The following is a 21,613-nucleotide window of genomic DNA, read 5'->3' on the forward strand; positions in this document are numbered from 1 at the left end:
TAGCGATGAGCAAACCTCTCACGGTTTGAAGGCCACATCTCTTTCAAGGCCACATCCACTTCTCCTTTGCAAAGCTCATTTTAGGGGTCCTGAGTCCTGAAAGTTACTGAATCCAAATTCCCCATGCTCTAGGGGCCTGTGTGTCCCAGAGCACACGAGATTTGGATTTAATTGAGAAGGGATATGGTGGGTTCTTAGGCAAACTTTCCAAAGCCTAAAAGAAGGTATGAGTTTGGGTTAAGAGATGGGAAAAGATTTTTGCGGTAAGAGTGGGGTGTTTACATAATCCAAACATGTGATCCCATTGAGCATTCTGGACTCCCATTGGTGCCAATGGGAGTTAAAAGTGACCAGTACCTTAAAGGGTCAAGCCCTTGGGTAAGTGGACACCATTCATCTGTAGGAGCTGGTATATAAATCCATGAGGAATAAAGACAGGCTGGATGCAATAATGCTACAAGGGAGATCATCTGAAGGCTAATCTGCCACAGCAGATATATAATATTAATCAACCATTCAAAGAGCCAAACATACACCAGTAAAATGTGCATATGTGATGCTTCAAAAGATGGTAGTGTGTCAATATTTGTTGCCGAAGAGACTCTCTAACAGCAAAGAGTGACAATGAGTAAAATCCTCAAAGTGATTTATTAGCACCCCCATGAATTCATGAACAGTTAAATACAAGTATCAGAGGGGTAGCCGTGTTAGTCTGGATCTGTAAAAGCAGCAAAGAGTCCTGTGGCACCTTATAGACTAACAGACGTTTTGCAGCATGAGCTTTCGTGGGTGAATACCCACTCCGTCGGATGCAAGGATTCATCGCTTGCATCCGACGAAGTGGGTATTCACCCACGAAAGCTCATGCTGCAAAACGCCTGTAAGTCTATAAGGTGCCACAGGATTCTTTGCTGCAGTTAAATACAAGTTATTAATGTATTAAAATACTGTAGTGGGCACTCAGCTACATTGAGGCCTTTTATCTTAATGATGAGCTCTGGACTAGGATAAGTTTAAGATGAGAACCATAACTCAAGTTTAAGATGAGAACAAGGAGTAATGGTCTCAAGTTGCAGAGGGGGAGGTTTAGGTTGGATATTAGGAAAAACTTTTTCACTAGTAGAGTGGTGAAGAACTGGAATAGGTTACCTAGGGAGGTGGTGGAATCTCCTTCCTTAGAGGTTTTTAAGGTCAGGCTTGACAAAGCCCTGGCTGGGATGATTTAGTTGGGTTTGGTCCTGCTTTGAGCAGGGGGTTGGACTAGATGACCTCCTGAGGTCCCTTCCAACCCTGAGATTCTATGATTCTATGATAACTAAGAAGTATTAATATGACCCTGTATGTGGTGGGGGGAAGTGGATGGGAGGGGGAGAGAAAGACTTCCATGTGCACTAGAGATGGTTTTTCAATCTGAGCATGCAACTGAAAGATTTTATGTCTGAGTCTTTGGGGAAATACATTTTAATTTGCATCTGACTATCTCTGACTGTAGCATCCAATTCCAATCTCCATCAATGTAACTGAGCAGTAGCTTGACTGAAGGCAGTGAAGTTATTCTGGTTTTGCAACACACGAGCATGATTTAGATCCGAACCTGGCTCCTTATACTAATCTTATTACAATTATAACGTGTGGTGAAACTTGAACACTTTACCAAGGCCACATTCCCCACTCCCATGAAAAAAGACCATTAGATTGGAGGTCAGCAACTCTGCAGAGATTTCCCTCTACACACAGAGTTTAACCAAATTGTTTCAGGCTGGGGACAGAGAGTGTCCTCTGCACTCACCATGGAATTTGGCCAGAGGTTTGATCCATCAAACTGGCAGATCTCTGGGATCTGATGGAAGCTCAAATCAGTTGTGCAGGGCTCCTCCTCTCTTCTTGCTCCCTGGTAGCACAGGTCTAACGGAACAATGGTTGTAGTGCCCAAAAAATTCCCCTTACAGAGGAGGAGAATCTGGCCTTCAGTTGTTACTCAGACAAAACTTTCAGAAGAGTACAAGGGCTGCAACTGAGACAAGTTCCTGCATAGGGTACACAAGAAGAGAGAGGATCTGTGGACTCTGTGCAGGAGCTGGCCACCACTTACCTTTTTGTATTTCCATTCTTTTCTCCTTAAGAAGGGGTTAAAACACTTCCTTGGCTCACTGGTGCACACTCTGTTTTATCTTGCCCTTGAAATACTTCCTCTTTATTTGAGACCAGACTGAAGTGGGAAAATAGAAACACATGCTACCAAATTCAAGGCCAGATTCTGCTCTCACTTAGAATCCAGTTTGGCAAAGGACTTAAGTGCATGCTTAAGTCCATCCCTATTCAGCAAAGTACTTAAATGTGCACTTAAAGTTAAGCATGTGTTCATGTGCATTGCTGAATCAGGACCTTACATTACAGTGATTCCACAATCACCCTATTGACTTCATTGGTGTTATGATGATTTAAAGTGATAAAAGTAAGATCAGAATATGCCCTCTGCTCTCACTAGATTATTATTCATTATAATTTTACAGATCAATACAAAGTCTTATTTATTTCAGCAATCATATTTAACATGAAGAGCTAATCAGTGACAGTCTCCATAATTATCATGCTTTCACAGTTGCATGCTACTGCTTTTCTCCCTGGCACCACCCTCCCCAGCTAGTGAAATCAGTGAGTTCCAAATCAGTGGAATTATACCAGCTTGGTTCAAAAACTCCATTTGCTATCATTTTTGTGAGACTTTATTCTAAGAGATTTTGAATATTTATACTGAAAAGCCTATATTCCATACACAAGAAAAAGGTCTCATTTACTGCAGGATGGAACCAAAATGAAGAAAATGCAATACTTGCTTAATTTCATGCCTAACCAACAGGTCCCTTTAAATTATTAATATATGTTTCTTGCATGAAAAGGTTAGTCAGTAGCCAGGAGAAAGGGGACAGTTTTTTCACGTCAACACTCAATAAAAGGCGGCTGTATGGTAAGTTATATTGAAGAATAATGGATCAGTCCACATGGGATTTGCATTCCTTTGTACTACATGTTCTTTGGGGTCTGTGATTAAGTATAAACAACTCTTCAGAATCAGCAGATAGTTTTTCAAGCTGAAGCAAAATAGAGTGATCGGACATTATGCAAAGCCCATGCAAATATGTTGCAAGCAAGCAATTAAACCGTAAAATGCAAGCTGCATCATGACAACAATGAAGTGCCTGATAATGACTCTCCATAAGAAATTGAATTTACTGTCAGTTTAATTCCAGCTCTTGAGATGCAATATACTTCTATGAAGATTCAGTCAAAATTTATTCAAATGTTGATGTTCCTAAATTTAATATTTTAAGAATGGTTAACTTTTAATTGTGCAGTCCCATTTATAATGCATCAATGCATCCTTTGTGTATATTGTGGAGTATTCTGTTGTATAAACTGTGATAGCTAGACATACATTAATTAATAGACAGAAAGATGTTAACATTATTCAGGCTGCTGTCCATTGTTATGGAAATCTGTTTCATCATTACCACATTAACATAATCTACATTGTATTAAGCTCCAAAAGTTCTTCTCTTAGTAGACTGTACTTCTAAAGCCTTATTCTCCTCCCTCTTACAGTGGTGCATATCAGGAGCCAATGAAGTTACCGCAGGGTAAAGCAAGAAGAGAAGTGAGAGAGAGAGGACTGTCTGAGTTTCCGGGCAGCTGCACCTGTATTTGTCCTTTGTGATCCAATGGCACCAAATTTAGGCTTCTGGCTCCCAGCTGTCACCACTCTTGGGTGGAGACCCACATCTCTCTCCCTCCTGACCAGGGGTTCTAAGGCTGCACAGCTCCCTGCCTTACTCTGTGATATCCCCAGCAAGCCAGATGCCTGTGCTTTGCTTTCTCTGTGAGGGCTATGATGAGTGTATTGCAGCAGATGTGAGGTACCACACAGCTCCTTCTAAGCAAGCACATTTATTTGTATGGTAAAAGTATTCCACAGAAAACATTGAAACAATAAAAGAACATACACACATGCTAAAAGGCTTATCAGAGGTCACCGTACTCCAGCCTAAGGCTCTGGAAGGTTTTACAAAAACAACAAGGTGCCACCGGATTCCTTGTTGTTTTTGTGGATACAGACTAACATGGCTACCCCTGATACTTGGAAGGTTTTAGTCCTTCAGACTCACAACTGGGTTTTCCCTATGACTACAAGTTCATCCATCTTAGATCCAGAACCCAAACCCAGAGTAGGCAGATCAGCCATTTCTTATGTAGCTCTGGCCTTGATCTTGGGCTTCTGTGTCAGATAATCAGCTGACAATGATCCTCCTCTCATGGCATAGTTTCAAAAGGCTGCTTTCTGCATAACCAGAGTTGGGTAATTTCCATTAACCTCTCACTAGGTATTACCCAGGAAATCCACTTATTATCCCAAAAGTCCATACTTGTCAGGCACATTTTCAATATAATCTTTTGAACCCCCAGGTCTTACATCTGTCACATCTCCCCTCTAGAATGGTTACATACAATCCTGTCACATAGTATTACATAAATGTAATACAGCAAGATCTTCAGGGCTGTCCTTACCCATATGCAAACTATGCAGCTGCATAGGGCACCAGGAAATTTGGGGCACCAAATTGCCCCAAATTTCCTGGTGCCCTACGCAGCTGTGGGCCGCTCCAGTGGCCAGCCCGATCCCCCAGCCGGCTGAGCCGGCCAGGAAAGCTGCCCCCACTCCCACCCCACCCCTTCCCCAAAGCCCCCGCCCCTGCTCTGCCCTCACCCTGCCTCTTCCCATCCCTGCTCCACCCCAGCCGTGCCCCACTCCACCCCTTCCCCAAAGCTCCCGCCCCTGCTCCGCCAGCTCCAGCTGGGCCGCCGGTGAGTGTGGGGGGGTGGTTCCCTCCTGCCCCCCAAATCCCAAGGCTGGGAGCCAGGGGAGCAGAGCGAAGCAGACTGAGGCCGGGTCACTCCACTTCCCGCCACGCCATGAGTGCGAGGTCGGGCCCACCTTGCAATCACTGGGCAGCAGGAAGTGGAGTGACCCAGCCCCAACCTGCTCCGCTCTGCCAGCTCATGCTGGGGGGCGGCTTCTCCCCTGCCCCCCAAGCCTGCTCCTGCCCCCCATAGACCTTGGGAGCAGCCCCCCCCAGAGGCCTGGGGATGCCCACCCCGCAGAGGCCTGGGGCCAGCCCCCTCCCCCCCCCGCACCCCTGTGGGGGAGCTGTGTAGGGCACCACAATGTCTGGAGGTGGCCCTGAAGGTCTTTCAAGAACATTTCAGGAAATTACCATATTTGTCAATCAGGCTTATAGTATGCGCTCCTCATTCCCACACCCACTCCTCAACTCATGTTAAGCAAATTTACATGCTGGCGCTTGACTGTGAGTCGGGTCTTTGGTGCTAATTTCTCCAGCGGACGTAATTTCAGAAATTGACTGGGAACCATTTTACAAGCAGTAACTCAATACAATGAATGAGTCAAATTCTGGACAGTTATGTAACTGGCTACAAAATGGATGCACATTAATGCTGTGAAAGCAGTATTTGCAGACTCCTTAGCTTAGAATCATAGAACTGGAAGGGACCTCAAGAGGTCATCTAATTCAGTCCCCTGCACTCAAGGCCGGACTAAGTATTATCTAGACCATCCCTGACAGGTGTTTGTCCAACCTGCTCTTAAAAATCCCCAATGATGGAGATTCCACAACCTCCCTAGGCAATTTATTCCAGTGCTTAACCACTCTGATAGTTAAGAAGTTTTTCCTTATGTCCAACCCTAACCGCCCTTGCTGCAATTTAAGCCCAGTTTCTTGTCCTATTATCAGAGGTTAACAAGAACAATTTTTCTCACTCCTCCTTATAACAACCTTTTATGTACTTCAAAACTGTTATCATGTCCCCTCTCAGTCTTCTCTTCTCCAGACTAAACAAACCCAGTTTTTTCAGTCTTCCCTCATCGGCAATGTTTTCTAGACCTTTCATCATTTTTGTTGCTCTTCTCTGGACTTTCTCCAATTTGTCCACACCTTTCCTGTGGCGCCCAGAACTGGACACAATACTCCAGCTGAGGCCTAATCAGCGTGGAGCAGAGCAGAAGAATTACTTCTCGTGTCTGGCTTACAACACTCCTGCTAAGACATCCCAGAAGGATGTTTGCTTTTTTTGCAACAGCATTACACTGTTGACTCATATTTAGCTTGTGATCCACTATGACACCCAGCTCCCTTTCCGCAGTTCTCCTTCCTCAGCAGTCATTTCCCATTTTGTATGTGTGCAACTGATTATTCCTTCCTAAGTGGAGTACTTTGCGTTTGTCCTTATTGAATTTCATCCTATTTACTTCAGATCATTTTTCCAGTTTGTCCAGATCATTTTGAATTTAATCCTAGCCTCCAAAGCACTCCCAGCTTGGTATCATCTGCAAACTTTATAAGTGTACTCTCTATGCCATTATCTAAGTTATTGATGAAGATATTGAACAGAACCAGACCCAGAATTGATCCCTGAGGGACCCCGCACATTATACCCTTCCAGCATGACTGTGAACCACTGATAACTCCTCTCTGAGAACGATGTTCCAACCAGTTATGCACCCACCTTATAATAGCTCTATCTAGGTTGTATTTCCCCAGTTTGTTTATGAGAAGGTCATGCAACACAGTCTCAAAACCCTCACTAAAGTCAATATATACCACATTTACCGCTTTCCCCCTATCCACAAGGCTTGTTCCCCTGTCAAAGAAAGCTATCAGGTTGGTTTCACACGATTTGTTCTTGACAAATCCATGCTGACTGTTATTTATCACCTTATTATCTTCTAGGTGTTTGCAAATTGATTGCTTAATTATTTGCTCCATTATCTTTCTGGGTACAGAAGTTAAGCTGACTGATCTGTAATTCCCCAGCTCCTTATTTCCCTTTTTATAGATAGGCACTATATTTGGGGACTTCCTCTTTGATTTGTCACCAGGCACATCTATAATGGTATAGAAATAATAATAATATTTTGTGCTTCTATTTTCACCAACAGTGTTCCCTTTGCAGTCCCTCTCCTCCAGAATATTTCTGGCAAAATGTCTGGACTACGCTTTCTGACCCTAGACCTCACCCTGTGACAACTTTCCATGGCTCATCTCTGCACTGGCTGGAATTAGAATTAGGGTCGAGATCTTCTGCCCCTTGCTCTTCTTCAGCTCAGGGTTTTTCAGGTGTGAGTTTGTATGTCCACAAGAGGCAAAATGCCAAGTCCGCGAAATGGTTGTCTGCTGTGTCGGAGAATAACTCAGTTCTCACTTTTTGTTTGGGTGCAGCAGAGTCAGATACTTAATTTTGTTTAGCAGCTACAACAGGGAGAGAGTGCACTAGGACATAGTGTCTCCCTTTCCTAGACAGGTCTCTCAACAGGTAAACAATTACAGCAGCATTTATACTTTTGTTACAGACAATAATAAGCAACAGCTGCATTTTGTTTATACATAGGTTATTCTGATATGTTGTTTTTCCACAGCTGCTTTCATGGAGGGAGGGGTGAGGCTGTACCCAGAACCACCCGCGACAATGTTTTTTGCCCCATCAGGCACTGGGATCTCAACCCAGAATTCCAAGGGCGGGAGAGACTGCGGGAACTATGGGATAGGTATGGGATAGCTACCCACAGTGCAATGCTCCGGAAATCGACACCAGCCTCGGTACATGGACGCACACCGCTGAATTAATGTGCTTAGTGTGGCCGCGTGCACTCGACTTTATACAATCTGTTTTAAAAAAGCGGTTTCTGTAAAATCGGTATAATCCTGTAGTGTGAGCAAGGAGTTTCCCCATTTATGACCCCAAATAGGGACAGAGCACAAATGAAGGCTGTTTTTGGTTATATGAGTGCAAGTACTGCACAAGACTAGTGTTAGCTACCCGAACTGGGATGAGGAGGAGACAGAGCCTATGCCCCATCACTTTCCACACTGGCCACATGCTGTACTTTCTTAAAGGGTGAAGCAGTGGCTGTTGGAACTTCAGGAGTCAATGCACACACTTCTTTGAGTTGCACTGGACTGATTCTTCATTCCTTGCACCTTGTTTTGCCAGTTACACCCACTCTGGGGAGAAAAGGAATGGGAGACTGGTACCTGGACAGAGCAGGGAGCAAACTGGAGAGGAAGAGCTGAGGCTGGAGAGGGAGAATCTATGGAGAATCTCCAAGGGTAGGGATCTTACTCTCTGCTGTCTTGCACCTTGGGGAGTCATTGGCACCTGTGCAAAGGGAATCAAAATGGGTGTGAAATGCTCCCACCAGTGTGAGCGGAGAATTCTGATTTGGTGGTGTTTCATATATATTGTGCACCAGGTGTAAATGGCAGTGAATATAAAACACTCCCAAACTAGAATTCTCCACTCACACCAGCAGTAACATTTTACCTTACAGCTAGATACAAATATACCAGTTATTTTCATAGGAAATTAAGAAATTTGTTTCCCCATTTCCTCTGAAATTTCCTGCAGAAGTTTTTTGGTTTCTTAATAAAAAAAATTAAATCTAAACCTGATAAATATTTGGTTTTCAAAAAACATTTATGTTATAATTTTCCATCTTTTGTTTAAAATATTTGGTTTAAAAAAATCCAAAAGATTTTAATCACAAATTTCAGTTTTTCATAAAAAACTAACAAAAAAATTATCAAAAATGAAAATTCTATGACAGTTTTCACTTTTGATTAAAAGCCGTTTACCTTTGCTTCTCAATGAAAAAATGTTCACCAGCTTTATTTTACCTCCACTTTGCCCTCTCCTTCTCCCATCTCATCTCTCATTCTCCAGCTTGTTCCCTAGTGTCCCACCTTTGTCTCTCCAGAGTGGATGAAAAAAAATTGACAAGATGCAAAGTACTGGAGAATCAGATCCAGTGATTTGCAATTGCCAGAATAGAAAGTGAGCAAGTGAAGGAGAGACACATAGGACGAGCACTATCATGAGGCTTAGAATGAGATCAGCAGAGGATGCAATTGTGGAAATGAAATGAGCAAGCTGCAAGATCAGGGAGATCAGGGACTGGTGGCAAGGCTGATAGGCTGTGGTAGTTGGGGTGTATTACAGTACAGGACTGGAAGTGTTTGTGTTCCGCTCTGGAAGACAAGTAGACACATCAGAGGATCCCAAGACTTACCCAGAGAAGAGACTGGGAGCAGGGTTGGAACAAGAATGAAGCTTCATACATTACCTAGCCTTCTTTTCTTAGTAGAGCCCTGTTACTTTTTCAACATCCCTGTGCTCAGCTCCCAGTCACAGTGCCAGAAAGGGAAACACAAAGCTGCTCTATTAAAGAAAAAGATGAAAAGTAGCTCCCAGGGCCAATTCCATAGCTATTATTTCTCCATAAATGTTGAGCTTTGTGCCTTAAAAATGAACCTATGGACTTGGCATTTTGCCTCTTGTGGTGTCATAAATCTCTGAAAATCAGCATCAAGGTAAAGATGCAAATAAGGGAGATTTTCTGACATAAGAATCAGGATAGGCCTGTTACTAGCCCAATTTTTATTCATAAAGCCTTGTCTTTAAAAATATCTGTATTTTGGCCCTAATTAATTGCTTGAGTCGCCTTTAAAAGGTACATTCAATGAGTGTGCAAATGTTTGAGTTGCTAAAGCCACTGCTGGCTTATACTTGGACATTGGCTTGGAATAGGCTTTCATTTGTATAAAAAGTATAGCGTAAAAACACAATCCTTTATTTACATAGCATGGAAGTGCACAGAATCTTCAGTTAAACTGTAAGATCCTCATGGCAGGACCCATCTGCTAATCCATTTGGGCCAGGCCCGGTCCTGATTTTCCTCTCTATCTAGCCTCTCACTGACCCCTCCCCTGTACTGCTTATTTGGTTCTATTTTCTAAATCTAGGGCGGAAAAGTTTGTTGATTATACCACCTTCAGGCAAGCTCTTCTTACACAGTATCTCAAATCGCTGTTTCTTTTAGGTATTAAAGGCTAGATCCACAAAGAGATCTTAGGCTTGGTATTGGCATGACCAATTTTAGGCACCCTGCTGCCCATTGGAATCTTCAGCCCTAAATTAGGTGTGTAGGCTCCTTATCCAATGCATGGGGACTGGAGAGTTAGGCATCTAAGAATGGGAGTCACAAAAGCCAGCTCATAGAGCAGGGAGCCACCTTAGCTACCCAGTAGGAAATGGCAAGGAGTGGGGGGTGGCTTAAGTTTCACCTGTCAAAGGGAGTTAGGTTGGGAGTTACCTACCTGTGGACTCCACTTGAGATTCACAGCCAAGAACCCTCTCCTGGAGTTAGACACCTAAGCCTTTCTCATTGAAAATGAGATGATGGTACAGCCCCCTCTTATTCAATAGCCCACAGGTTAGAGCCCTGATCTCAGATGTGTAGGGCAGCAACTTGAACACCTGAAGTAGGGCAGCAACTTGAACACAGGTCTTGCACCTCCTACAGAAGTGCCCTAACCACTTGTTTAGCCTCAGGTGGAGCACCTGAGGTGGAGCACCCAAGCTCTCCCACGGAAGCTGTTCCATTTTAGTTGTTGAGCCAGTGAGAGCATGCAAATGCTTATGGCCTAGTTGTTACACACTCATCTGGAAGACCCAAGTTCCAATCTCTGCTCTACACCAGGTCTCAGGATATGAGGTTCCACACTCAGAATCAAAGACCACTTTTAACCATTTGGCCCCAAGTAACTTGTCCAAAGTCACATCTGTCAGTGATAAAGTCACAAACAGAACCCAGGTACGTTGATTTCCATTCCCTTTCTTTTTACCTTTAGACCACACTGCCTTTATACAGGCACACACAGCCTGTGTTTTTGTACCTCGACTTTTATATATGATACTGAAACTTTTTCAAGTGGTGCTCCAAGGGGCTTGTGCGCAGTTGGCTGTCATGCTATACAGTAGTTGCTTTATATTAAAGAGACCTGTGAGCAGTACAGAGTTTACATTGATGTTTTAAAGAATACTGGGCCAACTTAGCTGCAATTAAATAATACCCTTTCAAGCAAGATATTTTAAGATGGCTGCATATTTGAAACTACCGTTTCAACTGAAACTGTTTCCATATGTCTGAAATTAGGTGCTACGATTAGTGGGAGTCGGCAGTGCATAATTCAAAACAGCACACAAAACTCTGGTATTGCTTTAGGTGAGATACACATTGCTATTGGCAGTTAGAAGTAATTGCTGGAATGTAGCACGCTGTAATAAATTAAATGTGATATATGCTAAGCATGCATGCTTGCCATCTGGTTGCCAGAGAGTTGCTGTTATTACTTTGCATGTAAATACAAGTGATGTTTAAATGCAGGGAACTGAAGTGTGCCATATGCATAAACTCCCAAATGATTTAGGGGTCCAGTCCCCTCGACTCAACATTTGTTTTAAAATATGATATAATGAGACAATTTGGAATTGGAGGTCTCCTTGCTTTGCAATTATCACAAACTACAATAAAATGAAGCCAACATATTAGACACTGCAACAATAAGGCCATTCTGTGAATGGATTGCTTTGTAGCATGCTACCTGGAATACACTGAATAATACTGAATTCCTCCCCTTACCTAAGGTATTTGCTGATTTCTACTTGTAGGAGTCTCAATCCTTAGAGCCCTGCAAATTTGCGGATATCTACTTTATATCTGTAGATGTCTGTGGACCATATTTGCGGATGGGTGCAGATTCAAATTTTATATTCAGAGCCCAGCAAACCTGCGGATATCTGCGGAACACGTTTGCGGATTGTGGATCGGATGCAGATACAAATTTTGTGTCCACACGGGGCTATCAATCCCTTAGCTGCTGCACATGTAGAAATTCCGCTGACTCACATGCAGACTGACTCGGCCTGTATTTGCACACCTCTATGTGGACACACTTTACTGGGATGACTTCAGTGGGATCTGTATACACACATAGTAGCTACAGAATCAAGCTCGAATGAGCCAAATCCTGCCCTGGTTTATACTCTTTGCAAACCCAAGTCAGGGCTGAATTTCTTCTCTCTGAGCATCACTTGTAGAAAGGTTACCAAGGAATCGTGTGAATGAGAACACACAAATCACACTCTTCTGTGATCAAACTAGAGAGGTCACCAATCCTGGTGTAGCTATCGTCATAGGGCTCAACATTACATGGTAATGTATTATGTGGCATTACATAACCTTATGGAGATGGCACACAACTGGTGGAGATGCTGAGAGCCTCAGAAACTCCTCAGTCTGGCACCTCCTGCTACTTCTACTGCAGATTCCCTTGTTTAGTGAGTCCCAACCCCAGCATGAGGGGAAGTTCTTTCTCTGCTTTTACCAAAGGAGGGGGAGCAAGAAGCAGTTTTCCCTTGTAATCCCCTTATTTTAACCCTTAATTGGATTAATAAAGTAACTGCTAAGGACACCGGCCTCTTCAGTGAGCCTAGAGGCTTTCATTCCTTCAATGAAAAGAATGCACTTAAAAGTTTCTCTCCAGACCAGAACAGCTGCTGCCCTCCCATGACGTTTTACATAGAAGGGTGCATTTTAGTGACTAGACTTATGTATTCCTTTGGACAGGTACTCCTTACTCGCTTCTTAATCAAACCGGTGCCCAATCCTGGAGAAAGCTAACTGAATAACTGCAGTGATGGCTGATATTGTTTGAGTTCACATGTATTGTTAATTTTTAAACAGTGACAATCCTTATGACCCTTTAGCAAAGCAATTGCTTTCAGACTGTGGGTTGGATGCTCAGTTGGGGTAAACGGAATACTGATGTGTGCCAGCTGAGGTTCTGGCCCTTTAAATTCAAATACTATCAAAGCCCTGCCATTGAGCTAACATATTCTTCTGTGAAGAAAACAAACAAAAAGTGAAAAATTGTACAAAGAATCCTCCCCTTTGGATGCAAAATTTGAGGGAAATTAAATCCGAACTTAATTTATTCATATCTGACCCTTTCATTTAAAGGTCAGGTTTTACACTGAGATATCTGTATGTGATTTTCACTGAATTCAGTGAGAACCACATATGGCTATCTCAGGGCAAAATTCTCACTGAATTCAGTGTGAATTCCATGAACATATCCAAATTTGGCCCTAAATGTCTATGAACTGAATCATGAAACTGCTGGGATGAGGATGGGAAACTGTGTCCATATAAATTTGTTAGTCTCTAAGGTGCCACAAGGAATCCTCTTTGTTTTTGTGAGGATTCTGTATATCAACAGATGATTTACTAAGGCTTAGTCTACACCACAAAGTTTTGCCAAGATACGTAAGTTGGCTAGAAGTGTCGGAGGAAAAATCATATCGCCAGCTGACATAGCTATGTTGGCAAAAACCCCAGTGTAGATGCAACTATGCCAACATGAGTGCTTCTGTTGGCATAACTAGTGTCATCAGGGAAGTGGTGTTACTATACCGGTGGAAAAACTCTTTCTATTGTATACACTGTGTTTACACTAGAGGGCTCTGCTGGCATAGCTTTACCAACAAAGACCTTGTAGTGTAGACAAGCCCCATTTACTTGGAGATGTATATTGATCCCCAGCACGATGCCACCATGGGGAGCCTTACTTCAAAGAAAATAATCAACACAGTCTAACGGAATAAAACTGATCTTTCTTTTTGTTAATAACTCACCCCATTCTCTATTTTATTCCAAAGGAAAATCAAAAGTTTGATTTAACAAACAAAACACATCTGAAAAGCACTGTAAACTGATCATCTACCTCTTGAAAGACCACTAGAGGGAGCAGATTTTACCAACAGTCCACTGAGGATACCTCACCACTAATGAAAGTGTAAACCCAGATATAGCACCACAACAGATCTTAATTTCTGTATTAGGGTTTCATTAGAGGGAATCTCTCAGAAAACTAGCTGAATTATCAGTGTAAGCAAAAAAGCAAAACAGTGCATTCTGTAGCAGATCTATATGTTCTTTATTTGCTGTTGTTTGTAATGTATAAAATAATCTCTTTTCAATATTGTCATTTTTCTTTTAGCAAATATGATTTTTCCCTTCTACTTTTCTTTTGTTTACCTCTTTTATAAATATTAGTGTCCATGCACATAGCATGTATGAGAGAATGGGGTTTCTTAATTAACTAGTATGTCCTTCTTCCACAGAATTACAGGAAAATTATAGAGTCAATTTAAGCAGTGGCTCTTTTTGGTTTATTTTACTTTAATTTGTTGGTAACAGTGGTAGTTATTTAACAGGGACATGGACACCATCCGTTGAAAAATAACCCCATTTCTGTCAAATTTTGACCTATTGTTACAAGTAACATTTAAAATTACTAGAACTGAAAGAGAATGGAGAAAAATATTTTTCCCTTTTTCTCCTTCCATCACATTTGTTTACTTTCTGAAATTAACAATATCTTTGTGTGTATGCCAGTTTCAACATTTTTCCAGTATAGTCAATTCACCTGTTGCTTGTGTGGGTCTTTCACAAAGCAATACCGGAGAGAGAAACATTTTTAAAAGTAGGAAAATGTGATTGTAAAACCACACAGAGTGGCAGAGGGGATCGGGGACATGTGTAGTACTTGCAACTACTTTTAACTCATTTCTTGAAATTAACTAGATTTCAAGTTGACAATGGCACTTTAAGATGAGAAATATAAATTCTGGAGCAAAGGTTGTAAAGATTATGAAGAGACTGAATTCAGGTCCAACATTATTTGACAGTATCCCTTTAACATGCCAATGAACTTACCTCTCCCCCAGTGCAAGGAAAGGGACTTGAATATCTTGAAGTGCAAATTGCTCCTTTCTTTGTCACATCGTCCTCTAGGCCAAAAGTTGCTGAACAGTTAGTGGAAAAATACTTGTAAGGCTTCCATGTTTTCCCGAAATCCTGGGATCGCTCCAGAACCATGGCTGCTGGCCTTGGTGACTTAAACACCATGATTATGTGAGTAAAGTAAAACTCAGCTTCCAAATCCAGCTGGATCCTCTCCTTGTGCACATCCTCAGCTGACTGCCACCATGTGCGAGGCAATCGGAAGGAAGAGTCGGCCATTGCAGAGGGCGGGTGAGCCAGATGGGTGTGAGCAGCATTACATTTGTCACACTTGGGCCGCTTGCATGTCAGGTCTGCATTCTCACTATATGAACAGTAAAACTCGGTGGAGTTGCGCCCACATGTGGTATCTGTCCACAATCTTCGTCCATGGGCGAGGTTTCCCATTCGAGGGTTGCATGCTTTTTCGCAATGGGACCCAACTCCGACAACACTGCTCAGTCCTAGGTGAAGAAAAGTACGTGTTAATCTAAAGCAATTGATCTTTAACGGCATCGCTCTCAGAAGACTGCATGGTTACCATTCAGGTTACCATGTGAAACAGCTCCCTGTGTAACCTTCACACACATGTAGCTAAATCCTGCACTGGCCAACACAGAGATCAAGAAGAGAAGCCCAGAATCAGGGGCTGAAGGGAGCTGCTGCAGACTAGGGCAGCCCTCAAGACTGCAACTGTTTCAGTGGCCCCTACAAGCCAGAGAACATCTGGAGCACAGGCCTGCCCCAGCCATACATCCTCCTGGTCCCAAAATGCTCCATTGAGGGGCGCTTACAACAGCCCTACATCCCCTTTGCCTCAGCCTAGCTCCCTCTCCCTCTACAGTGGATGCTACATTAAGCCCAGGGGCAGTAGATGCCCCCTAAGGCTTAGTGTGGTAGACAAGGAAGGCTCAAGGGTTCCCTGGAAACCACATGCAGGAAAAAGTCCTATTGGGTAGTTTCTAGGGAACCTTGAGGGTTTTTTAGCTACCACAATAAGCATTATGGAGCACTCTCTGGTATGGCAGCCACATCAGTGGGGAAAGGGAATATTCCCTTCTCTTGCTACCCTGTGTTAGGGGAAACCAAGCTGCTTCCTGAGCTATCCCAGAAAACACTGAGGATTTGAAGTGGGGCAGTGACCCTCTCTGAATACCCACAAAGATACATATCTCAGGGTATGGCCATACAACCCCTCTCCTCAAGACCCCAGAAAGAGACCCATCCTGTCACAGGACAGGGAGGAGGCCATGAAGAAAGCAGTAAGTAGCGTGGAAGTTGGGTGGTGCTAGGGCTTACTGAGCAGATGAGGTAGCTGAGTTTTGGGTAGGAGACAGGGAGGCGAGTTGTGGAGGGATATTCAAGCAAGGTGCTTCAGTATTCCTTCTGAGCCTGGAGGTTGTTTGCATAGTAGGAAAACTGAAGCATCCCCTCCCCAGGTGCTGCAGAGGTCAGGATTTAGCCGGTACACTGGTTCATATTTTGGAAGTTTGTCACTAATGGTGTGTAAAGAAAAAATTCCACTGTTGAAATGGTGCTGGCAAGTTGCCCTGTAATTACGTGGTTTTTGTTCAGGTTTGCCTAGAAGTCTTGTTGATTTAAAACTCATGCAATTACAGTGTCTACACAGAAAATAAAATCACCACAGGGGTTCAGTATGAAATCTTTAGCAAAGTTACAGTCATGGTTTAGTAATTTTTATTATAAACTTTCCACCTATTAATGAAGCTGACAGTCAGTCAGGAACTAGATGGTATTTTATGACCCATAGCCATTTAACTTAAAAAAAAATAAACAAAACAGCTCTGATGACTTGAAAATGGGCATGCCAAAATATCTGAGGTGCATAATGTGTTCTTTATCACTGGGCCAAACATACACAATAAGCTTTATGCACTAACGATTATGGTTTCTTCTTGGTCTTTTTGCTAAGTTCAAGTGTCATTTTGGTTTAATATCCAATACATCCTTTATCTGGGGGCTATTATTGTTATTCAGCTTTGGTATATAGCAGTTGCACTGGAGTTCTATCCTGCATTAGCAGCGGGGTAGATTTAATGATCTGATAGATTTTCCCTCCCCCCATTTCTAATACCAAGGATCTATGCAGGTTTTTTATACAGATTACTCAGAAAAGCTGTGGAACATTGTTTATAAAGCACTTACAAATGGGCATTGGCTACAAATATCTTGGAAAGATTTTAATGATCAAAATACTCTGTGAAATAATGAATCCCCTACAGGGATAAGAAATTACGTGCATTAAAAAGGACAGTTGCAGGCAAGAACTAAAATAAGACAGTCTCAGCTTAAATTTACAAAATACACTTATGCCCATAACAGTGAATAAATACAACTGTAAAATTTACAGAACAACACTTATCCCTGTTCAAAGAACTGACCGAACATAAACTAATCGACACAGCTCTCCTGAGAGATAGGGAAGTAAGTATTTTACCATGTGCGTTAGCAGGGTCAGCTCCAGCTTTTTTGCCGTCCCAAGCAGTGAAGAAAAAAAATAACGATAAAGCCGCGATCGGCAGCACTTCGGTGGCAGCTCTACCAGGCCACTTTATGCTTCAGTGGCAATTCGGCAGCCAGTCTTTCCCTCCGAGTGGGACCGCGGGACCTGCCATCAAATTGCTACCAAAGACCCGGACATGCCGCCCCTTTCCATTGGCCGCCCCAAGCACCTGCTTTCTGCGCTGGTGCCTGGAGCCAGCCCTGTCAGTTAGGCCTACCATGGGCTGACTTCATGTGTTGGCTGCTTTCTTGGATTCTTTAGCTACATTATTGTAGTGAAGTTACCTGTTAATCAGGTGAACGTTTACTGTAGCACCCTCCACCATTACATTTCAAATTACTGCCTCTAATAGAAAGCACTCTTGTGAAGAAATAAAGATATCCAATATGATTTTTAATGAGTATCCATATTGATCAAGTGCTATCTTTGTGCTCAATATTGTATAGTATATAGAGGAAAACGTGGACTAAAATCATTGCCCTGCTAAAGTCAATGGGAATTTCAATGGAGCCAGGATTTCACCTATAAGTTCTGCCCCAAGGATCTTACAGTAACTGTTCAGATGCAAATGCATTATATTTAAATTAACAAATGGATTAATGTAAATAAAACACTTTCTGTAGTCCTTTGGTAGGCCTGTCTCTTTGGGGCTCTGTCCTGCAGAGGTCTGAGCTTGTCCATGATGTTCTGAGCACACAACTCCATTAAAGTCCATGGTAGTTGAGAATATTCAGAAGTGGTTAGCACCTGCTAGCATCAAAGCCTTATTTCTATACTCCCAGGGGCTTTGAATCAGGCCCATAGTTTTCATTCCTCATTTGGGAGTGGATCCTGCTCCCACTGGAGTCAATGAGGACAGATTCAGGCTGTTGGAATTCACAAGCCATTGCTTCTTATATTGGGGGAAAAAACAAAACCTTTGAATAATAGGAGGGTTTTTTTCAAATGAAAAAAAAAATGAGAATGATGGATGCAGAGTGCTGCAATTTGTGAGATGTGACAGTTTTCTGGCTTAGTGCTGTTTACCACAAGAATGCCGCAAAATTGACAGACTGGAGCATAAAGATTTTCGCACTGTCAGCCACAAACTCATGTCAGCTCTTCCACTACCAGAAAGGTGCATCTCCATACCCCTTAATGGTTATGCTTAACCATATGCTATTTCATACCCTATATACTGTACATATCACTGAACAGCAATCTTTAGTAATGGACAAGCGCACACAAGGTACACCATGACTCACCTGTAAAATATCCAGGCCTAACATATGCGACCTGTTTAAGCATTTTTTCAGTTGACACACATGCCTAGTAACATTTCAGGTACACCCTTGCAATTGATTATATGAGTTTTCTATAACAAGCTGATAATGAAGTTTGTTCAAAAAGAAAATCAGCCCTCGGCTTGAAAAAGCGCCAAGAAAACATTATATAAACAGTTTATATAACACAATATTAAAGCCTAATTGTGACGTGTTTTGAGATCCTTGTAAGTGCAAAGTGTTTATTATATTAAATACATTTGGCAAGGGTGGGACAGGGGTTTAAAGCTTTGGTTTCTCTGTGTGCTAGTTTTGCCATCAGTACTTTAAAGATAATTATAAGCATGACTAAAAACTTTATTTACTACATTGTGAATTCTGCTTTCCTCACTCCCCTCTAATACTGAAGTAATGGTGCCCACACCAGAAGGATAGTAACCGACACCCCGATTGTTAGAGCTACATTATCTTGTAGATCTTAGCTGGTAAGACTCAGAACAAGCAGTAAGGAACAATCTTAGTGGTACACGGTTGTACTATATGCCAACCGGATACCAAGGAGCTTCTAAATAAATAAGTCAGCCAAAGGGAGTGAATGAAAGCTATCTTATCTTTACTTCAGGTAAAGGTGCTATGAGCAACATGAGCATAGGCACTGTGGGGTGTCAGTGCTAAGGGTCAGTAAAGTCCAGGCATGTTTATCTTATATGAGATCTTTAGATTGCTTTGCTTGTGCATAAACTTGAAGTAGTAGTTACTTCAGAAAGAATGCACGTGTCTGACTTTTCCCTCTGAGTCAGATATGATAAAGGGATAGTGCATAGGAATTACAGCTGGAAAACACTTATCAGGACACCCACTCCATTGCCTACCAGGGCAGCTACAGTGCACTGTTTGGTGCTTTGCCCAATCTAATTCTGGCTGTCTCACATGGTGGAGTTTCCTAAACTTTCAGTATCAGGAAGCTTTCCTTGGTGTTCTGTTTAAATATTCCTTTTTTCACTTTCATTCTCATTACCTCCAAACTATTCCAGACAATAACCATGTCCCCGCTAAGATGTTGCTTAGCCAGTCTGTACCTACAGTATTTAGCCGTTGAAAACTCCCCTTACTGCTGAGGCTGAGGAGATGGACACAAGACTGCTGGTGTGCATCTGCAGCATTGGATGGGAAGCATGTGACAAGCTGCCCCATATGGAATTTAATTTGCATTCCTGAAAATCAATTCTGGCAAAACGAGAACTGACTTGGGAAATATGCCCATAGTATGTCCAGGAACTAGTGTGAAAGGAAAGTGAAAAGGGAAAGAAAGGTGACTTGAACCTAGAACATTTTACTGTTTGAGGACCCCTTTCGGAGGAATCAATAAAAACCCAAACAAAACAAAAGAACCTGAGATGTGAATGCACACTTCTCTGAAACACTGACTGTTTTTGACCATGGAAGAGGCACTTTTAACCCTTTAGAGGCCATTCCAGCTATAGCTAAAATAATCCAAGCTCCTTATTCTCTTTCCTGCTAAGGAAGCTCCTGTTCCCTGTATCCATAGGCAGAAAAAGGGTTGAGTTTAAAAAAACAAAAACAGCTTAATGGCATTAACCAGTATGCTACATTGTCATCTTTCCCTCTTGGACGAACTGCGCCTTCCTGATGTCTTCCCTGGCTCTCCCATTCCACCTGACTTTTCACACTCTCTTAGGAACTTGTTAAAGAGCCGGTCACATTTTTAAAAAGCGAATGTTACATCTTTTCCTTGAGCGGCTGCTAAGGAACATTGAGATCCGAAACCTGTACAGGAAAAGTCTAAGGGTGTCTGTTCATATACACAGTAGTGTACATTGCAAGTAAAACTCTTCTTTGTTCGCTCTGAAAATGATAATCGGGCTAGAAAGATACACTTTGATCGTTCAGTTTAAATACTGCCCTTAACCAGCGGTTTACATATATTTACTGCTGTGGAAGGAGGAAGATAGGGAATATGAAGCGATTTCGCAGTCTGAAACTGTGTTCCACAGCAGCTTCAGGCTTTATTCCTTCCTGAGGTTAATGGTTGGGGAGAGGGTTTAGAAGGAATGAAAATACATCAAGACCCACCTGCAGCTACAGCAGAGCAGCGCAGAAGTACAATGAGCCAGACCCAGCTCTCCATGGCCAAACTCCTGGTCAAAGTGCATGAATCAAGGAGGAGGACCAGGAGCCTGGAATCTCTTCTGCACATGAAGAAGGTTCTCCAGAGCAAATCCTCCCCGGCAGGTCCTTCATTCGCCACTCAATGGAGTGCTAAGGGCAGGAGGGAGGCTCCAGCCCCCGAGTCTCCCCCGGGGAGTGACATCGCGGGACAGCTGCTGGCTCCTCCAGCCCCCGGGGAGCCGCGTGCCTGGCTGAGAGCATTTCACTGCCCCGCGGGGACCCGCCGGGCTGCTGCTGCTCCCGTGCAGAGCATGGCAAGCTGAACTCTCCGGCCCTTTCACTTCCCGGCCGCCGCCGCCTCCTGCGGCTGCTTCCTCCCAAGGGGCACTTGCAGGAGGTGCATTTTATTGCATTGGTCCCGATCTCTGTGCCTGCGGCTCCCGGGCCCCCTCCCTCGCTGGCTTTCCCCTGCGTTGACAGCCCCTGGCTCCGCGGGCTGCAGCCTCGCCGTACTGCAGCGGGAGCACGGAGCCAGCCAGCGCGAAGGGACTGGCTGCCGCTCCAGGGGGCTGGGGGTTGACACCGCCCCCAGCCACATCTCCTCCAGCGCAGCTACCGGCGCCCGCCACGCACCCCGCCTCCCTGTGCCCCCCGGAGCAGCCTCCCTCAGGCCAGGGGAGCAGCCAGCTCCGACTGCCAGCTGCTGGCGGGAGCGGCCCGGGGCGCCCGGGCTCGCCCGCCTCAGACCCGAGCGTGCTCAGGGGCCTCCTCAGTCAGATGGACCCGAGGGGGGGGAACGCTCGGCCAGCCCCAGCCTCCCCGTCCTGCTCCGACCAGCGCTTCTTCCAGCCACTCCGCCCCGCCCAGCTAGCCCTGTTCTCCCCCCCAGCCTAGCCCAGCTAGCCCTCCTCCCCTACCCCCCAGCCCAGCTAGCCCTGTTCT

The 21,613-nt window shown here is 43.6% G+C and overlaps 1 protein-coding gene across 2 annotated transcripts in view; it reads right to left on the reverse strand.

Moving 5' to 3' along the window:
• The window catches only part of NTN4 (netrin 4), a 95,367-nt gene extending 74,243 nt beyond the window's left edge, over positions 1-21,124 (reverse strand). For both annotated transcript variants that reach the window (XM_045019669.1, XM_045019622.1), the window contains exons 1-2: positions 20,636-21,124; positions 14,690-15,219 (exon numbers count right to left, since the gene is read on the reverse strand). In XM_045019669.1, the coding sequence (XP_044875604.1) occupies positions 14,690-15,219; positions 20,636-20,759 (654 nt within the window). In that variant the 5' untranslated portion in view covers positions 20,760-21,124. The remainder of the gene's footprint in view (positions 1-14,689; positions 15,220-20,635) is intronic.
• Between the last annotated feature and the right edge of the window lie 489 nt (positions 21,125-21,613).

Source organism: Mauremys mutica, chromosome 1 (genome assembly GCF_020497125.1).
Source record: "Mauremys mutica isolate MM-2020 ecotype Southern chromosome 1, ASM2049712v1, whole genome shotgun sequence".
In the NCBI taxonomy this organism is placed as follows: domain Eukaryota; kingdom Metazoa; phylum Chordata; order Testudines; family Geoemydidae; genus Mauremys; species Mauremys mutica.